Genomic DNA, 21,549 nt, shown 5'->3' on the forward strand with positions numbered 1-21,549 from the left:
TTATTGCATTCGTTATCCAATCTTTAACATCCTGAACTTTTCTTGAGTGAACTGCTAATTCTGAATTATTTCAGGATCAAAATTCTCTATCCAATTTTCACAATCTTTTACTGTAGTTATAGTAGTATTTTTTTACTGATGGACTTATTTGCTCTTGGAGTATTATTTAATTTCTTTCGTTTGGGGTGGCATTGATGCAAATTCAGGAGGTTCCAAGAATCATCTATAAATATTTAATAAGACAATTTACATATAATTAAAATAAAGCATTGTAATTACTTTTATAAAAAGGTTAATGCCCTACACAATATACCTTCAAGCTGTTAAATAACAAAAGCAACTTAATAATTGATTATAATATACTTCTTTAATTCATTATTCAGATTTTTTTTATTCAACGAATGACATATATGTACGTTACTTTTGTTTAGGTTAAAAATGAGCGAACTTCAAGAGAATTGAGAAAACATAATGACCAACATTACAAAATGAGCGCTCATTTTAAAAATAAGGCAGTTGACATTATTTATTTGCATTGAACTTATTTTTAATAACTTATTTTAGCCTAAATAGTAATTATGTATGCACAATTTGGAAATGAACATCACTTCTTGCATTTACAAAAAATTAACAACAGTTATTATATTGAATTCTATGACAGATTTATAATTTATAATTAATTTGCAATTGCGCAAATATTTTACATGGCTAAAAACTACATTAGTAAAAAGATATTTTTCTAAAAGCTTTCATCAAATACAATTTTGAACAAATTAATAAAGTGTGAGCTTTGTTGTAATGATAGGCACAAAAATTCATTCTTCGCATTATACAATAAAAAGTTTTGCAATATGGTTTTTACTTGAGAAATCATTCACATTTGAATACGGTATTTGTTTTATAAATTATGAAACATTAAATGAATTAGTATTAAAAGATTAAATCAAAATATTTTTACTTTTGAACTTGAGAATAAAAGATGAACTTAATTCCAAAATTTCATACTATTTGGAGCACAGTAAAAAATTCAGACCCAAAACACTCCATTGATTTGAGTAAATATTCCGTATCCAATGCCAAACATATGAATTTTTGACACAATGAAACTTCTAAATAATTTTTTGAATAAGTATTTTTTTGCTTTGTGGTTTAGTAAAGTAAGACAAAATACGACTGCATTAGTTAAAAAACAATAATCTGGCAAATTGAATTATATAGGCTAAGTTGCGCAGACTTCATCAGCCAAATATACTGAATCTTATATTATTTTAATTTCTGGCACATCTCAGCTGCTTTTTGGCAATAATAATGTAGACATTTCATTTTTCTAATTCCTAATCATGAATTTGTTATACATATTTTAATATTGTCTAGGCTCATAAGTAAATTGAAATTTTTGGCAGATGACAGTTTTCATTTGTTTTCAATGCCAAACAAATGTTTCAAATATTTTCAATGTCAACCAATGATAAGCGGTTTTTTGTAATTTTTCTATTTATTTCTACAATCTAACTATATTTCTATAATTCAAAAAATCCCTTAACAAACTTGAGAAATATTTATCCAAATCTGAATAATCGTTTAGGAGGATTATCCTTTCATACACCATTACAGAAAAATTTTATATATATATATATATATATATATATAAATATATTTCTTTGAATCTATTATATTTGTAAATAAACCTGCAATAGGTAAATTTATATCCTCCCCTTACCCATGATATCAACTAAACGGTCGCTTAGCATCCCTTTATAAACATATAGGAGCACCCCACAAATATTTGTCTGAAACAAATGGTCATATGTTAACATAACATCGACCTCAGCCAATTTATGTGCCCTTTAATGGCCATGCAATCACGCATGAGTTATTTACAAATTTTAACACATTCAAGATCATTTCCGGAGGAAGTAGAAAAATATTACTGGAGGAAAAAATACTTCTACAGATGATTGCTATAGAAATACTGTAAAACCCCGTTAAGACGATTTTCCAAGGACCCGACCCGGAGTGTACGAGTATTATGCGGGATAGAGGCGATGAGCGACATGGTATTATATGAAAAATTGTATTTCTACTGGAGCATAGTTAGAAATTAGCATAGTTAGAAAAAATCACATTTAATTGTTATTTATATTAAGTTCTTAAAAGCACATAAAGACTATCATTAAAATATGATCGATGGTATTTAAGATAATTTTAGCTATTCATAAAGCTAAAATAAAAAGATTAAATAAAAAAGTATAGAGTCTGAAAATTTTTTCGAAAGGATGTACTTAATAAAACACACCTGTAAAGAAGACGTAAAAAACTGTAAAATTATATTATATATGTTGAATAGCCATAACAACGTTCTGTGATCATTGATCCAACAATATATATATATATATATATATATATATATATATATATATATATATATATATATACCATATATACCATACCATATATTACGACCGAGTTATATGTATTTATAAAGATATGTATAATAAAAAAATTGATAATACCTTATGCCATATGCCCAATGATAATAAGAAATAATTTTTTTCAATAAGCTAATCCTTTTCCATGAAATTTAAAATTGTCAGATCCTTTATGAAATCATTTCTTAGATTCACACGGCTCTTTTTATTTAGTATAATAATATTAATATTATAATAATATTAAAATAATTACTTTTTATAGTAAAATGAATTGCGTAAAGGAGTAATTTTTAAATCTGGAATTGTCAAACAAATAATATCAACATATCGTTCAAGAATAATTAAACGGTAGAATTTGTTTAAGTTATATCATTATAAATTAGCTTAAGCCGTACCTGTGGAAAAATCCTTCTCACACCGGCTTAATATAGAGCGTTCTATAAATTTTTAGATAAATATGGAAAAATATATTACTTATTTAATAATTTTGAAGTAAAACTTCTTTAGGCGCGACTATGGTGTAAATCCGTACAAATGCAACGGAAATTGCGTTACGCCCGACCTGTACGTCATTCACTCGCTCTCGATGAAATCATTTCAATATGGGTCGATTGTGATTAATCGTCGTGTATGTTAATAGAAATCTGTCGTTGTATGCGTACCGATATCAACAAGGAAATCGGCATAGATAAATAAACATTTTAAAATTACATCGTAGTACAAATCTTGATTTAATGAAAAATGCCTGAATCAGAAGAATATTTTACCCTTGAAAATAATAAAACAAGTTGAACAATCGTGCCGTGTACTAAACGTAAGTTTAGTAATTAGAAATTATTTCTATATTATTCGTAGTTTCTATAAATCTCTGAAGTTATCAAAATGGAAATTATTTTTTAGGCAAAACAGATATTACAGCTGTTCAAAGAATGAGATTATATCGCCAGCGAAAAAGTTAAAAAAAATACAATCAGTCAATAAATGTATGTTAATTTTAATTACATGAAGTTCTTCAAACACAATTATTACATGATGAGTGAAGTTGCGAAAACAATATTTGTTCAGGCGTCGTTTAACAAAATCCACTGTGTGAACGAATATTGTAGAATTTATTAATCAGCAATTACTTCATTTCTCTAATGAAGGTTGATTTCTAAATGCTAATTACAATGACAAACCGATCATGTTATATTTGAAGTATGACTTTAATTACATTATTGTTTCTAAATATTATACATATTACTAATGCTATAATTTATCATTATATAAATGTGTATAATGGTTGACACTAATAAATGTGTGCATCACGAGTGTTACCATATTACTAATAAACAATATTCAAAATTGTTATATGATGTATTTATTTTTACTTAAATGCCATCTTATACAGGAGCAAATAAGTTATACTTCAATCGCGTGTGAACCTTACGCGCACTCTTTTTTTTAAGTTGTCATTAGTTTTACTTTTGAAGATTGTGCAAAACCGTACTGTACAAAACTCCTTACTCGTGCTAGTTTAATAGAGAGGGTTTTATAGAGTTTTTTTTTATAAATACGAAGAAATAATGGATAAATAAACCTTACCCAACTTAATAATTTTGCACGTTATAACTGAATTTATTTTATAGTAATTTTTGACTCTCTGTAAAAAGTAAATTTATTGATGATGAATATTTATCATATTCTTACTTCCCTTCATTTGATTATTTTTCGATCTATATCACTATAATCAGCTCTATATTCCATATATGCTTATAGACAAATTACTAAAATTGCTTAAATAATATGATAAACTCTATAAGGTTTTGGTAATAATATAAAGTTCTATATTTCCTTTCGAATAGTCTATTAGGAATCGCATAATCTAAGTTTCGTTTGACCCGAATGTCCTCGTAGTCAGAAATTTATTATCCAATGGCACGAAACTCCATAAACATATTCATAATAGCTGATAGAAAACTCGAATCAAATTATGTAAATCATATACGGTAATATTTGATAAATGGAATATAAATTGTAAAAGGACTATTTAAAAATCAATTACTCTCGGCAGAATAGCAGAAAGTGCTAAAAATCGTGAAGTTGATGATAATTATATTGAACATTAGTAAGGAAAAAATGCCAGGATTATATTCTTGCTCAGTTTAAAGACATTGAATAGGCTTTCAATTGAGTCAAAAATATTAGTACAAACTTGACAGAAAAGCTATATTCAATCATTTGTGTCAGTCTTACAAAAAAAAAAAAAATCATAATTTCAAAAACAAATTGTTGGATTTTCAAAAAGTATTCGCATTTTAATTTTAATTCTAAAATTAAAGATTCTAAAACTCACTTATGTGCTTCAAATGAATAGTTTTGGCTTTGCAATTCAGTTTATATAATTATAAAATAAAACAATCCTTCATTATAAAATAAAACAATATTATTTAACGGTACCATATGATTTAATTTATGATTATCATACAAAATATAGGTTGTGGCACGACTTGAGAAACTTTATTCCTAAATGCATACATATTTTATTAAAAACATTTTTAAAATTAAAACGAGAATTGATCAATCAGTTCGTTTTTTATCAAATCCCGCTTTCTCAAAAAAAAAAACGATTGAGAACCTTTAACATTATTTCAAAAGCTTATGTTATTTATTTGTTTTCTTCAAGAAATCGTTCAGCCAATAGCGAAAGCTCAAGCGGAAAGCTTTACAATCTCTTACCCCAACACTCAGCCAATCACGGTCGAAGAGCTTTTGACCGACCCACGACATTTGGAACACGCGTCAGCTTTCATCAAGCTTTATGGCGATTGATTCAATGAAAATGAAAAACTATTTATAGTATAGAATCAACAAATGCTTAATTGATATTCTGGATAAAAGTTTAAACTTATTATAATATACGCGTTTAACAAAACTATTGAACAAATAGTAGTGCATGCAATCGTGCCTTAAGGCAAATTGCTGGGACTTTCCGTACCACAATTAAATATTCGAGCAAAAAAAAACATTTAATGATCAATAAATATTGATCCATGATTAATAACAATTGTTTTAAATATTTTCAATGAGATAATTATAATTTCTATACATTTATTCGTTCATATAATATACAGTGACAATTTGATCAATCAAAATACTTGAAAATGTTTACATTAAGAAGAGAAGGATACCGAATGAATCCATCTGAGGATATATTACTTACGAGTAGAAAAACGCATTTGAAATATATACAGTTTCAAACTGAATTGTAAATAAAAAATTTATATTTAAAGTATAAAACATTGTATAATAAATTTTGAAAGATATTTTTTATGATTTAATTAGAGTTTTTAGGCAGAAGCAACAATATATTATAAAAAAACGAATATATAATACATATGTATGTATCACAAAATAAATAAGTAAAACTAAAAAAAAAATATTTGTTGACAACGACAACCAGGCAGTTATCATTAACAAAAAGTACTACTTCAGACTATAATTATTTTATTTAAATAGATTTTTTTATATAGATAAAAATATATCTTTGGGATGATAATGATTATTTAAATCCTAACTAGATATTTGAACTTTACTAAATTAATCCCATTTTATAGAAATCAGAGGTTTAATAGCATTTCATATAATCACTAGGTAATTTAAAATAATTACAGACATCCACTTACTATGTGTATTTATAATAGACATAATAATACTAATTAAGCCTTTTACGAAGCTTTCCCTGACCTTTAAAACCTTGTAAAGCTTTTGTTGTTTCTACATTTGGGAACTTAATGATTATATAATAGATTTTTTTATAGTTGAAAATTAATTGTATAAAATGGTTTAGGGGTTTATTAATAGAGATTAGATTAATTAGATTAATCTAATATACTAATTAGGTATATTTTCAAACCGCTGGCATAATTATGTAGTTTCCTAATTTTCAGTTAAATACTGATACATTCCTATAATTATTATATTGATGTGGTATCTATGCTTGTTTCTGTATGTAAAATTGAATTTTAAAACGTTCAAAATAATTAAATATATTATCATTATTAGATGTAATATGTTGTCTCAAAACAACTATTTAACTATTTATTAGTAGTTCATAAAAGTAAAGTGATCACAAAACTCACAATCAGTTCAAATAAATTGTTTAGAATTAAGTTAATAGAAACAAGATAATAAATATTTATAAAATTGTATTATACTATTACGGTATAAATTGGTTAAATTACTGTCAAAACTATTTTTCAAATAGTAGCAATAAACGAACATTAGTAAATGGAAATATGGGACATTTATCAAGTTTCCAAACTTGCACTTCAACAAAGCCTAACTTTTAGTGATATATATATATATATACATATATATATATATATATATATATATATATATATATATATATATAGTATAAATAAATATATAAATCAAGGTTTCCATTTCTTGCTGCTAGGAGACAGAAGCGCTAAAGTTTAGTCAATAAAATATATCTTTAAAGTTCATATATATATGAAGCTTATAAACTTTACATAATATATATTTATACACCTGTGTATAAATACTGATATATATATATATATATATATATACACTAAGTAAGGTTATCATTTGCATATGCGTAATAGATCTATTGTTTTAGCAAGTGTTGGGGCAATGTTCTTGTTGCGCAAGAAAACTAAATATATTTTTATTTCCAAACATAATATTTTTACAACAACTTTTTATCATTTATTATTATAGATTATAGGCATAAAATAATTTATTTTTAATCAATATATACTGGAGTAATCCAATTAGAAACAAAAGACTGATTGCACTTTTAAATAGTTGTAATATAAGTCTTAAGCACGTGTTCATAATATTTGTGTAAATTTTGACTATTGTATCGAACCTAATCATGTATACGCATTTGTATAAATATGGACTTCTCCATGGTCCAATAGTAAGAGCTTAGGCCTTGCAACCACTATTCTTGTATGATATCAAGAATAGAAAACTGATATCACTACTGCTTGATATCAAGATGTCCGAGTCGAGAATTGAATCTGGAATCTTGCAGTTGCAAGGCTAAGCTCTCATCACTTACTTAAAAAATAAAGTAAAATAAAAGCTTTTAAGCACGAAGTAATGTTTACTATTATTATTACGAAGTATGTTAATTTAGTAAGCATGTTGTTTATATAAAAAATTAAAAAAATGACGAAAACTAAAAGGTAAATGTAATATATATATATATATATATATATATATACAGGTGTATATATGTATTAGTGATGTAACGAATGTTCGCATTCGCATTCGCATTCGCGAATATTCGCATATTTTTCGATATTCGCATTCGCATTCCTATTCGCAAAAACCGATGCGAATATTTAGCGAATGTATTTAACAAACAAAAAGGAAATTATTATATAGTTGCATATGAAATGATAACACAACTGATAAGATTTATATATTTTTATTTAATTTTCACTTATTTATTTTTCTATTCCACTATATATTTTCTAAGAATTAAATATGATAATGAAATATAAACCTAAAAAACCATATAATGAATACTTGACTATTTGTAAATAAGCTTTTTGCCAAAAAAAAAAAAAAAATATTTATTTCTATTGCAAACAAAAGTAAAGTTCTAATATTCATAATGTTAACATTTGGTTTCAATTGCACATTTTTTCACTAATTTTCTTTTCCTATGAATTAAAAATAATGAAATATAAACTACACAATTATAGTTTTGCTAATAACAAGTTGACACAGTTGACTATTAAAATAAACTCGCTGTAACTTTAAATTCTTAGTAATTAAATTGAAGTTCTTTTAGTGATACAGATTTTGAAAGACTGAAAGAATGGCACAAAGTTTTCCTTAACCTGATTAGTCATTTTAGGACGCTTTGAATTTGAACATGAAGGAAAGCTTAAGTCCTCATTTCCAATTAAATCCAAAATATTTTTCACGACCTGATCTTTGGTTGAAGGATTTTCGGAAAATTTCGATTTGTACCATGTTTCTTGTAGATTAGCAAGTTGATCTTGAGCTACATTAGAGTGGTAAAAATGTGTTGCTATCTTTTTACATTTGAAATGTCAAACATTTTGCGCGCGCTTTATTTGAAATTTAACATTCGCATTCGCATTCGCATTCGCGAATATTGAAGATGAATACTCGCATTCGCATTCGCATTCGCGAATGTGAAAAATCCAACATTCGTTACATCACTAATATGTATATTTGCTGGTTGTGTAAGTATAACAGATGTACCCCACCTGCGTATAGTTGTTATGGAAACTATAAATAAGTCCTCCTCTTTCCCGCTCCCGCAAAAGTATTAATCAATCAAAGATTTTTTTATTTAGTAAGGTGCATTTGTTCAAATAGTACCCATGTATCCAACTAAAAGCAACAAATAATAAAAACAAAATTAGTCCATTAATCATTTCTCTGTGATAAAATTTTTGTGTCGTTTTGGAAAATTCAATTTCATCATGAACAATTATATAATATTTTTTTGAATTTAAAAAAAATGACAAAAATTAAATTTTAGAACAAAATATGATCACAAATAGTTTATTGAAGTGTTTTATTTGTATTAAAACATTTAAAGAGTGGAATGGTATTTTATGAAGATTAAAAGTTAGTGAACGTTAACGGAACAAAATGGATTTTCAAAGGCCGCCAGGATTACTAGGTAGTAAATTTGATCTTTTTAATAACATAAGTAGTGAAAAAATATTTTTGTTTTCATATTTATTAAATAATATGCATAAATGATTCCAAATAACTCTGTTAAAATACACAAATAAAACAAAAACTTTATACTAAAAGCTCCCTTTTGGTTGTTTGTATATATTAACTGCTATGTAGGTGTACGATTTTCAAACGTTTTTCAAGAACCTAAACGTTTATGTTGCTCAAATAATCATCAATTATTATTACAACTTCATAAATACCCTTTCCACTCGGGTGCCGCGACGGCAAAATACGCATTAATTCTGCATTTAGCGAGTGGAAAGGGTGATATTAAATCAGATAATTTACCTAAAATTATAAAATTTAAGTCGTTTTTCATTATCACATTCTATTGTTAATTAAAATTAGTAATTAAATAATTTTCCTAAAATTAAAAGTCTTTTTGTATTATAACTTTCTATTATTAATTAAAATTAGATTAGTTTATGAGGGTTAAGAACAGTTAATTTTAATGATTAAATTTCTATATGATCAATGTAGACTCTGTCGTATCTTTGATAAGCCGAATAATTATTTCTTCTCAAAAAAATTATAAAATTCATTACAACAGTCACTAATTAATCCAAAATGCAGACAGTTTTATTAGTGCCAATTATATACCATATTATTATTATTACAAATCGATATGCTTGTTCTTCAAATTCAGTTGATGACAAAATTATATGACAAAAAGTATGCAAAAATAAAAAGTCTTTAAAATCGTTTCATTTTAGCTTGATATTCTGCCTCCTATGATTTATGATAAATATAATAAAATAGACACATTGAAAAATGCACTTCGGATTTATTGAAAATCAACTTGAAAGGTAACTAATTTATTATTTAATTGGAAGCTTTTATCTATTTCATTTGATGATTATTTTCATTGGTTATATTCATTTATGATGATGCCTTTATTAATTACAAGATGACATAGATCTAAAGATAAATTTGAAATCCCTTATTACAAAATCCTAAGAACATATTAAATATTAAATGTACTAAAATATACATATGTATTTATAATTCATATTTATAAATATTTCATTTCGTTCTCATTATGGAAATGACTCAATGAGATGTTCTTATAGAATAAACATATTACGTCTTTGAATTGCATTACCCAATATAAATTGCATCATATTCAAATAGCGAAAGCAAAAGATAAACTTAAAATAAAATATAAAATAATATTGTACTTGTACACATATGTTTGAAAAGATATGACCAATATTGTAGTTAATAATTGTTTAACAATGAATTACGCAGAAGAGCCCTGGCCAAATTACACTGATCCAAAACTATAAAGATAAAAGCTCACATGTATATGTATATACATGTATATATATGTATATACGAATACATTGTTGGCTCGTTTATACACGCATATATAATTTTTCTAATTTTGGTCTCGAACGATTCAGAATGTCTAGAATGGTCAAGAAAACTTGAAAGGTCAAAATTAATGAATCGGATTTTCTGACAAAACTTCTAGAAATTAGGTGATTCCTTACGAGCTTTTTGCAAAGAAATGTGATAAAAGTGCAAAATATTAGGGTAGAGCAAGGTTTAAAGGTGCATAGGTAAAAAACTCCATCACCATTATCACGAAAACAAAAAGAGTATGAAATTTTTAAACTATACTATTTTAAAGTAGAAGACAAAAGATATAATAACCAGCCATCGTTTTCTTACGACAATGCTATCAGAAGTTGAACGACCATGTATTAATTTTCATAACAAAAGTATTATTTTTCGTTGGTAATTTTTTTCTTATTACTCTAATTTATTTGGTTTATATTATCTGAGTATATTTTTGAAGTATGCGTCATTAAATTTATTTGTAAGATGTATTATAATTTTTAAGTTGGATTCTCTACCTTTTAACCGTTTTTTTATGAAATTAACTTCCATACAAATTCTAAAAAAGACCAACTAAACCTTTATACTGGCTATTAAGATGTACACAATAATTGTTAATATAAAAGAAAAATGATTTTAAGAAATGCAATTTTAGAAGAGATAAATTAAATTAATACTTATTTCACTCTGCTGGTGAATATTTTAGACAAAGTACCAGATCAAGGTTATATACAGTGTAATCTTTGTAAAAAATGCTCCCATTAAATTAGTATTTCGCATTAGTTGACTAATGTAACTATTATTTCGTATTAATCTTTTAAAATTAAAAATAGGCATTTAAAACTATTTGTTCCTAAATGATCCCAGTTACACCGCCTATGGGGCAAAAAGGGATGGATGACAAATTTTAGAAAAATAGTAATATAAAAAGTATTTCTATAATTGGGAATTTTACTAAATAAAATTCGATTGGTTGTTTGATATGTGAGATCTGTTTTAATATAGTTTATTTGGTTGTAGTATAATTACTGAAGGTCAAATTGTGCAAAAAGCCCTTTGTGAACCGCCCCATCCTATTAGCTATTCAGGATAATAATAATAATTATATATTTATATATATATATATATATATATATATATATATGTGTGTGTGTGTGTGTGTGTATATTTACAAATGAATAAAAACATATAACTATAACCCATTATCAAACAATTAATCCTCAATCTAAATAGAATAGCTGGATGCAATCAAGTGTTTCAGTATCAATTAAATAAATAATCGAGATGGTCGGTTAATGAGCTTTCGCTGTTTTGGATGAAATTGAAAGTGCCCTCATCTAATCATAATCTAAGGCCAAGCCGACCGTGAAAAAACAATTCACATGTAACATAATAATAAATAATAACACGAACATCGCTGTTTGCGATTAAGATATCAGCCGACGACTTTCCCTCTTTGAGAAAAACACTTTCCTTCGTTGAGAAAACAAATTTAATGGCAGAAAAATAAGGTGGATTTTTAATTATCAACAACGAAAATTTTCACTGGATTATGACGCTTATTATAAATTAAAATTATTGCAACAAATTCAGCGACAATTGATAAGAAGCATCTTCTTCTAACATATTACACCCTTTAGCATTTTTTTAATTTTTTCTGTCTAGTTAGAAAGTCATTGAGTCATTAATTTGATAAATAACAATGAATTTTAAAAAGAATATCCAGTGTTTACTTTTTATTAATGTACTAAATTATATCTGAACTTTAGATTATAATTTAGATTATAAGATCATATAAAAAATCTTCATTTATTTATGACAATTAAATTGATAATAAACAATATTTTGTAATGTATTATTTTTGTCATAATATATTATACGTTTTAGTATTAAAATTATAATACAAAAATTATAAGCCAACTAGTGGGGCGCATGGCATCGTGCCTTAAGACAAATTGCTGGTACTTCCCGTGCCAACAATTATTATTTTTTTAAAAACCATTAACATTTTTGAAAAATTTTTACTTTTACTTTTTTGAAAAAAAAAATTTATTGAAAAAAAATATTTTTCTTCATTTTGACATATTTTGGAAATTTTGAATTTTTTTTCAAAGCAATCGTACTGCTTTAACTGCATAGAGACGAAATGTCAAAGCGTGTAAGCGCCGCGTCGCCGTCTAACGGATAAACATTGGTACGGAACCGATAGGAATGTAAACAAAATTTATACTTATTGTTAAAATCTCTATAAAACATCTGATAATTTGATTTGCATATGTCTAATGATCATTTTTGACCGCCAAATGGCATTTTTTTTACTTTTTTTTATTAGATCTCCGAAACCGCTAGACCTGCCTTCATGAAAATTTGATCAATTCTTCATCTTGTTAAACAAGTAAAATGTTTTTTGAATTATTAAAATCGGACGCTCCGTTCTCTTAAAAACTGAGTTACCATTTTTGGCACTTTTTGCCCCGCCAAAAACTAATCAGCACGTCTCCTTATCAATACGAATCGAATGTTTTTTGAATTATTCAAATCGGTTGATCGGTGTTCCCGAAATCGTCGATGAAAATTTGTATCCGCACACACACACGCACAAACACATACATCCGTTTTTTCTAAGGTATGCCAAAATGTTCAGAAAACTTTCAAACTTTGAAACGTAAAGATAAATAAAAATTTTCATTTTCGATTTTTTTGAGATTACTATAACTTACCCTACGAGTAGTTATTTAATGATGCTAATTTGCAGAAATGTTTCTCGTCCACATACAAATGTAAAAAAAATAGTTTGAAAATTAAATTATAATAAAATATTTAAAATTCCTCATTTGAAAGGTTCAGTTGGGTTGCCCCCATGTATAGGATTTGAATAAGGTGTATTAAGGTATATTCAAGAACAATTATTATAGAAGGCAACCCATATTTAGTTGTGAGCATATTTTTAATTCGCTGCAGCAATGCCTCTTTTCACGTGAAATAAAAAAATAATAATAATATAGTTCATTGCAACTAATAATATATTTTTCTTATTTAGATTTTGTTGGTGGAATCGACAACGAGGCCTTGGATTTTTCACAACTAGAAGCCTATATAAACAGTGACGCTTGCACAGGTGCAGGAGGATACTTCTCGCAACAAAACGACTCTCTCATTAAGAAACATGAGTAAGTGAACTAATAGAAACAGAATTATATTGATGCAAATTATAAATGAATAAATATTCATATTCGACATATTAATAATGGTTAGATATTAACTACAATTGATAAAACACTTAATGGTTCGTATAAATAGCATGAAAACTTTTGTTTAGACTGCCCATTAAAAAGTTGCTCGATGTTGATTCGAGAAAAAGTATCTCAGAGTACATGATATAATATACCTGACTATATAAACCCTAGAATTTGCGAATTAATCAATATAATCAATCAAATTGTTTATCATTGCCCCGACTATCTACCCAAAAGTTACCATGATTTCATATAGAACCTGTATCATTTTATCTTTATTAGTTCAACGAGCGGCTTACTATCAGGCCTGGTGCCGTTACATCAATTACAAACATCTCCTGGACAGACAAATCTGGAACCGATTGGAACTTCAACGCAACATAGGTTGCCAGAAAGTCCGCCGGATTCGGGCAGTGAACATCCATACAGTCCGCCACCTCAAGGAACAATCATGGCAGTCCATTATCCACAACCGCCGACTGCCCAGTACCAGATATTGGATGACGCCCTGATTTACACACAAGTAGGATATAAAGGATATAAAGATTTATTTTCCGTTAGTGTCAAGATCACAACATTGACCTTACCAGTAACTAAGCAACAGTATAACTTCTAATCACATTGACTACACGATGTTCACCTGCTACTATCTCTAACCATATTTCACCATTTCCTATCCTAAACAAAAATCTAAATACAATTTTTTATCATCAGGCCGAAGGTGTTGTATACGCCGATCTCCAAACAACTCAACAACAGCAGCAACAACAACAAGCCCAGCAACAACAAGCAACACAGCAACTAACAACGGCCCCGAACAAAAAACGCAAATTGACCAATAGCCCGAGTGGCGTCAAATTAGAACCGGTACCAAGTCCTGCCCCATTGACCGCTCTTTGCTGCAGCGGCAATGAGGCAAACGATGCAGCAGCATTTAGTGCCACAGCTAACGCCTTACTGGTGGCAGCTAATACTGGGGACATGTCGCTGGATGGACATTCACAAGACAGGTGGGTAATTAAGTGAAAAATAGTTTTTTTTGTCAGATATTGATTAAAGAAATTCAAATGCATAGACAGGTTCTTAACTTGTCTTATATGAAGGTTGATTATCTACCTGTGTTATGTACGGATTACTACTTAAATGAGTATTAGAAAAATAGAATTGATTTTTTACCAATTATCATGCTATTATGTAATACTACTGAATAGTATTATATATTCGGTCTAATATAATAACTGCAGCCGAATAGACCGAATAGGTCGAATAACAAATATCCGTTGAAAGCCTAATGTAAAGTTTTGTTTGCTGATTATTTCATGCTTAATATAGTAAACATAATTATTCTAGTAAAAGTTTATTTGTTATTTGCTATTTCATTCCTAGGTATTCAATGGACTCATCCTTGTCCTTACCTGTGTCAGTTCCTGAAGGTCCAACCCAAGCCTCTCCAAACAGTGCGAATAGTGCCAATGCATCCCAGCAGACCTTCCAATGCATCCGATTTTCACCATTCAGGAAAACATCCTGGCATGTTTTGTGTGACCAATCTCTCCGCGAACTGCCAACGCCGCACTACAGAGTGGACGCTGATAAAGGATTCAACTTCTCGCAGGCTGATGAAGCTTTCGTCTGCCAGAAGAAAAATCATTTCCAGGTAAGAACATTACTGAATGTTAGGTATTAAGTATGTTTCTTTTTACTTATCTTCATTTATTGTAAACATTATTCTTTTTTTTTTCAGATAACGTGCCATGCTCAGCTTCAAGGCGATGCCCAATTTGTAAAAACAGCTGATGGTTTCAAGAAGATTAGAGCTTTTCATTTGCATTTCTATGGAGTCAAAGTGGAATCTCCAACACATACTATTAAAGTAGAACAAAGTCAATCTGATCGCAGCAAGAGGCCATTCCACCCAGTGTTGTGAGTCTATAAATATAATATAGAATTATTTAATTAATTAAAATAGTTTATTTTAATAATAATAGTAAAAATTCATAATCCCCATGATTTTTCACTATAGACGACTGCCAGTATGTCATGTGACATCTTTTATATTGCTCTATTATATATTATACGATCATACCGAATACCTAATCAAAAGTTATATTGTAAGTAATATTATAATATTTAGGTACTTACTTGTTTTTATTAGAAATACTAAAGTGATAAGAAAGCGTCCATTAATCACGTAATCGATTTTTAAGGATTTTTTGACCCCCCCTGCCCCTTCGTAATATATATTCAAAATATAAATTTAAAATTGAATATAATCCCTCCCCCACCAAACATCACTTGCATTTTTAGTTACAAAAAAAGTGAAACTTTTTGAATTTTTGTTAAAAATGTTTAGATTTTTTTTTAAATTCAGGAAAAAAATACACCTGACATCTTACTATACCCCTCCCTCCCCACTTGATATTTTGTGATTTTTAGTCAATCCTCCCCAGTAAATACCAGGGGGCACCGAGCGGCGGTAGCAATCTGAAATCGACATAGATTCCACATGCATGTCACATCGCTGAAAGCAAGCTTGTGGATTTTAGGTTGCACCCGCCGGTCAAATTACATGATGTTTACTGGGTCCACTCCCCCTAAAAATCATATGTGATTCAGGGACACTCCCTAAATAGTTCTTCAAAACGAAACAAATTAAAAAAAATATTTTAAAGCATTTTTACACTAGAACAATATCACGTTCATCTTCATTTAAATATCATTTAAATAATTGTATTACGAGATCAATCTAAAACGTGAAGAGTAAAGCGCCGAAGGTTTTCCCGCAGCTTATCGCTCTCGGCGGGCGAGACCTCCAAGGCAACGGTCGCCCGTCTGCATTTCGCGGAAACCACTGCCAACAATATGCGCAAAAAAGGGAGGCCTAATCCTGATCAGAGGTACTTCAGGCTGGTAGTAGCCTTGCACGCGCACACAACTTCTGGAAACGGAACTGGTGCAGGTGGCTCGGAATGTGCAGGCGATCAGGATGGTTATCCGGTAGTCGCACACGCCTCGGAACGGATAATTGTGAGAGCGTCTAATCCTGGTCAGTTTGAGAGTGACGTGGAATTGTGCTGGCAAAGAGGACAAGTTCCAGTAAGAAAATTATGCAAAATTTAATAGAAATTGAATAATTTAAACTAATCTCAAAATAATTTGACACTTTGTGGTAAATATCATATTTTTCCATTTATAAATCAAACTTTATTTAAGAAAATTTGAGCCAAACTTTACATAATTTTTTATTATTCTTAAATTAGCTTCTTTCCTAATATTTTGAAATCTGTTAATTCATAAAAGTTAACATGGGCACAAAATCAATGTTATAAAAATATTTCAACCTTTTCAGGATTCTATATTCCACGCTGGGAAAGTCGGAATCAATATGGATAAACCAGACGAAACTTTAGTTGTCCACGGTAGTAACCAATTAATTAATAATTAAATAATTATTGTTCTATAGCTTAGTTTTTTAGAGAATACAGCTTAATAAAATCTTTTTTAATTTAGGTAACATAAAAGTAAGTGGGCATGTTGTCCAGCCCAGTGATGCTCGAGCTAAAGAAAATATTCAAGAACTTGATACGAGGCAGCAACTGGAAAATGTGAAGCAATTACGAGTAGTAAGGTATTGATATAATTCTTTTGTTATTTTTACTTGTTTGTATTCTCTCAAAGATCATCTTAATATAATAAATACTCCTTATTCAGTTATAGTTATCATCCTGAATTCGTCAACTATTCAGGAATAATGGTAGAGAATGATACGGGAGTTATTGCACAAGAGGTAATTATTATTTGTTATATTAATTTTGTTTCGCAAAATATTTGTCACCAAAATCTATGATTTTAAATACTAGTCCTAATTCAAAATATTAAATTAATTTTTATGTACAACTTACTATTAGTACTGTTTAATATTACCAAATACCTAAGTTTTATAGAGAATCTTAATACTAAACGTAAATTGATAGTAATCAGTAAAAATAGTAACGTAAATCAATAATAAGTATATATATATATATATATATATATATATATATATATTATATATAATATTTATTCTAGGTTCAACAAGTGATTCCCGAAGCCGTTGCACAAGCCGGTAACATCGTACTTCCAAATGGACATGTAATTGATAAATTTCTAGTTGTTAATAAGGTACAAAATTCAATATTTTATTAGTAACTCATCTGCAATATCTATTAAATAATATATGTATTTATAATTCCCAATAATTTTATAAGGACCGTTTATACATGGAGAATATTGGAGCAGTCAAAGAGTTGTGCAAAATGACCGAAAATCTGGAGGCACGTATTAGTGAACTTGAGAAAATTAACCAGAAGTTTAACACGTTAACAAGTAAACATTAAATTCATAATAAAAATATTTAATTTTAAAATACTGAAATAAAATTTTGATAATTTTGCAGTTTCGACAACTAGATTACGGCGATGTTCATCATGTCGCAGTAAACATGATAATGTTAAAAAGCATAAAAAGTATTTACGAACCAAATCCAAAAATGGCAAATTTCTATCAAGTCAACTGATTCAAATTATAATTGTTGTCCTCATATTCATCTTAGCCTCGTGGTAAGTAACTAGTAAATATAAATAACTAGTAAATAGTAATACAAATAACTATAAATAGCCTATAGAAAACATTAATAGTTTCAAAGAAAAACTTATTAAATATCAAGCAGTAGTGATAGGATTTTACAGGCAAAACAAAAAAGAAAACAGAAAAGTGTTATAAATTACCTCATAACGGCTAAGATAACTCATAATAATAAGTTCTGATTGATAATCGTAAAACTAAATAAATATTTATTATTATTTTATTACTAACCAGTTTATTCCTCGTTTTCAGTTTAGCAGCTATGTCTACAATATATTTCTTCGAACATTCGAATCGGCATAACCGTGCCCATCAACATGTAGTGTCCACAAATTTCTTATCATCACCAGACGAAGACAAATCTGTGTAAATCTGAATAGAACTATAATATCTACACAAAAAAATGAGTAAGTTGTAATTAAAGTCAATCGCTGTTACATAATAAATAGGTGAAAAATTATAGGGAATGGTTAAGCTCAAATTGTATCCATTAAATTAATAATTCAATGAATCACTTAATTCAATAATAATCACTAAATTATTTACCATTATAAATTCATTATAACTGCTTGCAGAAGAATGCTGATATTACGAGTAAATGGCCAGAAAGATAAGTGCATCAATTCCACATCGACAAGTCCTAGGTTTACATTTGTTAGTGGTTTCAAACAAGAAACTAAACAACATACAAAATGTTTTATTTATTTTCGATTTTCGGTACTAATTATCAGATTTTGTCCAAGTATATTAAAAAAATAAGCATTACTGTGACTTTTGGCAAGTAAAGAAGTCTTCTGTGTCATCACGCTAAGTTTGGCATTCGATTTACATTTAAGTCATTGGTTTTAATTCCAACACCAATTGAATAATATATTAAAGCAATTTCAAATCATATTTTAAAATACTAGGTATATTTAAATAAATGCTGTCTATATATTCATACAAATTCAATTTTATATCGTACCAGATGGAATAAGTGTATCAGTACTGAAGCATCGAAAATAAATTACATGTACATTAATTTATATATATATATATATATATATATATATATATATATATATATGAGAATTATTAAAAATACCTTCTAAACAAAGTTGAATAACTTATGTACCATGATCAACATTCCTGTGAACAAGTGCAGTAAACAAAATATGCATTGTAGAGATGAAAGATCAATGGTGATATATTTTCTTATTTAGATTTGGTGACTTTTCCCTAAATAGAATAATAATTAATTAAAATTAAACAAATAATAATCTTAAATAATATAAAATGTAGATTCTGATTCCAAATCATTATAATCCAGATTTTTAACTTAAATTTCAAACAATTTCAAAATTATGAAAATATAAAGTACCTGAACAACACACATAAATATATGGCATCAAAAATAGAAATAATATGTAAATTTTTAAAAGTGAATAAATTTAAAATGTTATCTATCAATATTTAAAATTCAATGAATAAATATCGTAAACAAAATATTTTAGAAATAGTTCATGCACTTTCAGTTAATGTAAACCGAACAATGAAATTGATTTACAAAGCCAAAAGCAAAATTGTAGAATAAATTTAAAAAAATGTAAAAAACAACAAAATTCATTATATTAGAATGTGATAAATAAGAAAAAAATGATTATTTTCATTTATCTTGTAGTTAATTTAGATTTATATAATTTAGAAAATGAATAATAGAGTAATATATAGTAATATTAAAATATTTTGTAAGTCTAACATTATTTACTGTATAAAAATCAATATAGAATATCTAAACGAATACGTTTCCCTTTAGATTATTTTTACCACCTGTAAATATTATTTATATTTAGTACTAACTTTATGATATACAAAATTAATCAATCAATGTGTACTCACCGCTAGTTCAGCTGCTTATGCTCTAATAAAATCACTTAAAAATATAGCATTGTTTCAAGAACATCAGTAAGTAACTTCCCAAATAATTCCAATTTGTATATATTATGAATGTTTTGTAAATTAGATGTGATTTGGCCATTAGGGTAACTGTTCTTCGATGTCTTCATAAAATAATCATATTGTAGTTATATCAGGTTCCAAATATACATGCTATATTGTAACTGTAATTACCTTTCACATAAAATAGCTACAAGTAATTGTTTTAGAGCTCTTAGTTTAATATTCATAATATCTGCAATAACAAAAATTAGGATTTCCGCAAACTATGTATACTACTTAAAACATCTAATGTATAATATTTAAGCTCTTTATTACAGTAGCATACATAAGTAATTTTGCAATTCCAATCTTTGTAATACTATACAAAATATTCATTATAAATAATATAATTAAATATTGTTCGATATTTGCCAAAAAATAGTAATAGTGGTTAATATTGATTTGTTCATAAATACTAATACACAATTTACAGCTAAAATTATTGGCTCATAGTATCCATAATAGAATACAGTGTTTAAAATAAAAACAATGCCGTAATATTACTGAATAAGTAATGCTATGTAAATATCACATAAGTGTTAAACTCACTTTTATATATTTATTAGTAACTATATCAAATAGTATAAAAATAAATGTCACGCATTCGCAAACTAAATGCTCATCAAATCAATAAACATAAAAATTGTTCTAATTTTTGCAAAATATAGCTAAAATTATACACATAATCTATAACAAATAATTTTAGGCATAGATGATTAATCACATAAAAATATACTCAAATAATCTCACTGTTTAGAATTATGACTCATTTGATTATATAATAAAACCTTAATAATAACATTATGACTATCATATTCTTTCATAGTCGGTAAATATATAATATAAAAATACGTTACATATCTAAAGGCAGAAGTAGCACTAAAATATTTTAAAATGGGTTTAAGCAGCGCATACAAATAGAATTTCAATAACATATCGCAAATTGGAAACATTACTACCTTAAACCTGTGTATGTGGTAACATGATGTTTTTGTAATAAATGTGATGTTATAATATTATTTGATCATTTTAATAAAATGTCATGCCCCAGAATAAAACCTATTTCATTGACCATCAACCGTCATCAGAAAATAATCACCTCATATTGGTTGTAAAAGATTCAGGAGATATTGGAGCACCTCTTGCATACAGTGCTTCAAATACAACTTGCAATCTCATCTGGTTTCATCAATCGGTAC

At 27.7% G+C, this 21,549-nt stretch overlaps 1 protein-coding gene across 1 annotated transcript; it reads left to right on the forward strand.

Annotated features, from left to right (window-relative positions):
- The first annotated feature begins 9,080 nt into the window (after positions 1-9,080).
- LOC113383476 (myelin regulatory factor-like) lies at positions 9,081-18,743 on the forward strand. Its single transcript, XM_026621739.1, has 14 exons — positions 9,081-9,111; positions 13,555-13,684; positions 14,033-14,339; positions 14,465-14,760; positions 15,137-15,407; positions 15,495-15,673; positions 16,537-16,846; positions 17,100-17,169; positions 17,261-17,378; positions 17,462-17,537; positions 17,819-17,911; positions 17,998-18,107; positions 18,199-18,348; positions 18,626-18,743. Exons 1-14 carry the CDS (start codon positions 9,081-9,083, stop codon positions 18,741-18,743), a joined length of 2,259 nt encoding a protein of 752 aa, XP_026477524.1.
- Positions 18,744-21,549: the final 2,806 nt, after the last annotated feature.

Source organism: Ctenocephalides felis, unplaced genomic scaffold (genome assembly GCF_003426905.1).
Source record: "Ctenocephalides felis isolate EL2017-DRISC unplaced genomic scaffold, ASM342690v1 CF-g0.4_SCAFFOLD_03570, whole genome shotgun sequence".
Classification (NCBI taxonomy): domain Eukaryota; kingdom Metazoa; phylum Arthropoda; class Insecta; order Siphonaptera; family Pulicidae; genus Ctenocephalides; species Ctenocephalides felis.

Bases quoted from the DNA above. Each gene is read 5' to 3' on its own strand.
- LOC113383476 (XM_026621739.1), top strand. From the start codon at position 9,081: ATGGATTTTCAAAGGCCGCCAGGATTACTAG. The intron at 14,340-14,464 runs GTAACTAAGCAA...TTTTATCATCAG, and splicing joins TCACAACATTGACCTTACCA to GCCGAAGGTGTTGTATACGC. The intron at 17,379-17,461 runs GTATTGATATAA...CTCCTTATTCAG, and splicing joins AAGCAATTACGAGTAGTAAG to TTATAGTTATCATCCTGAAT.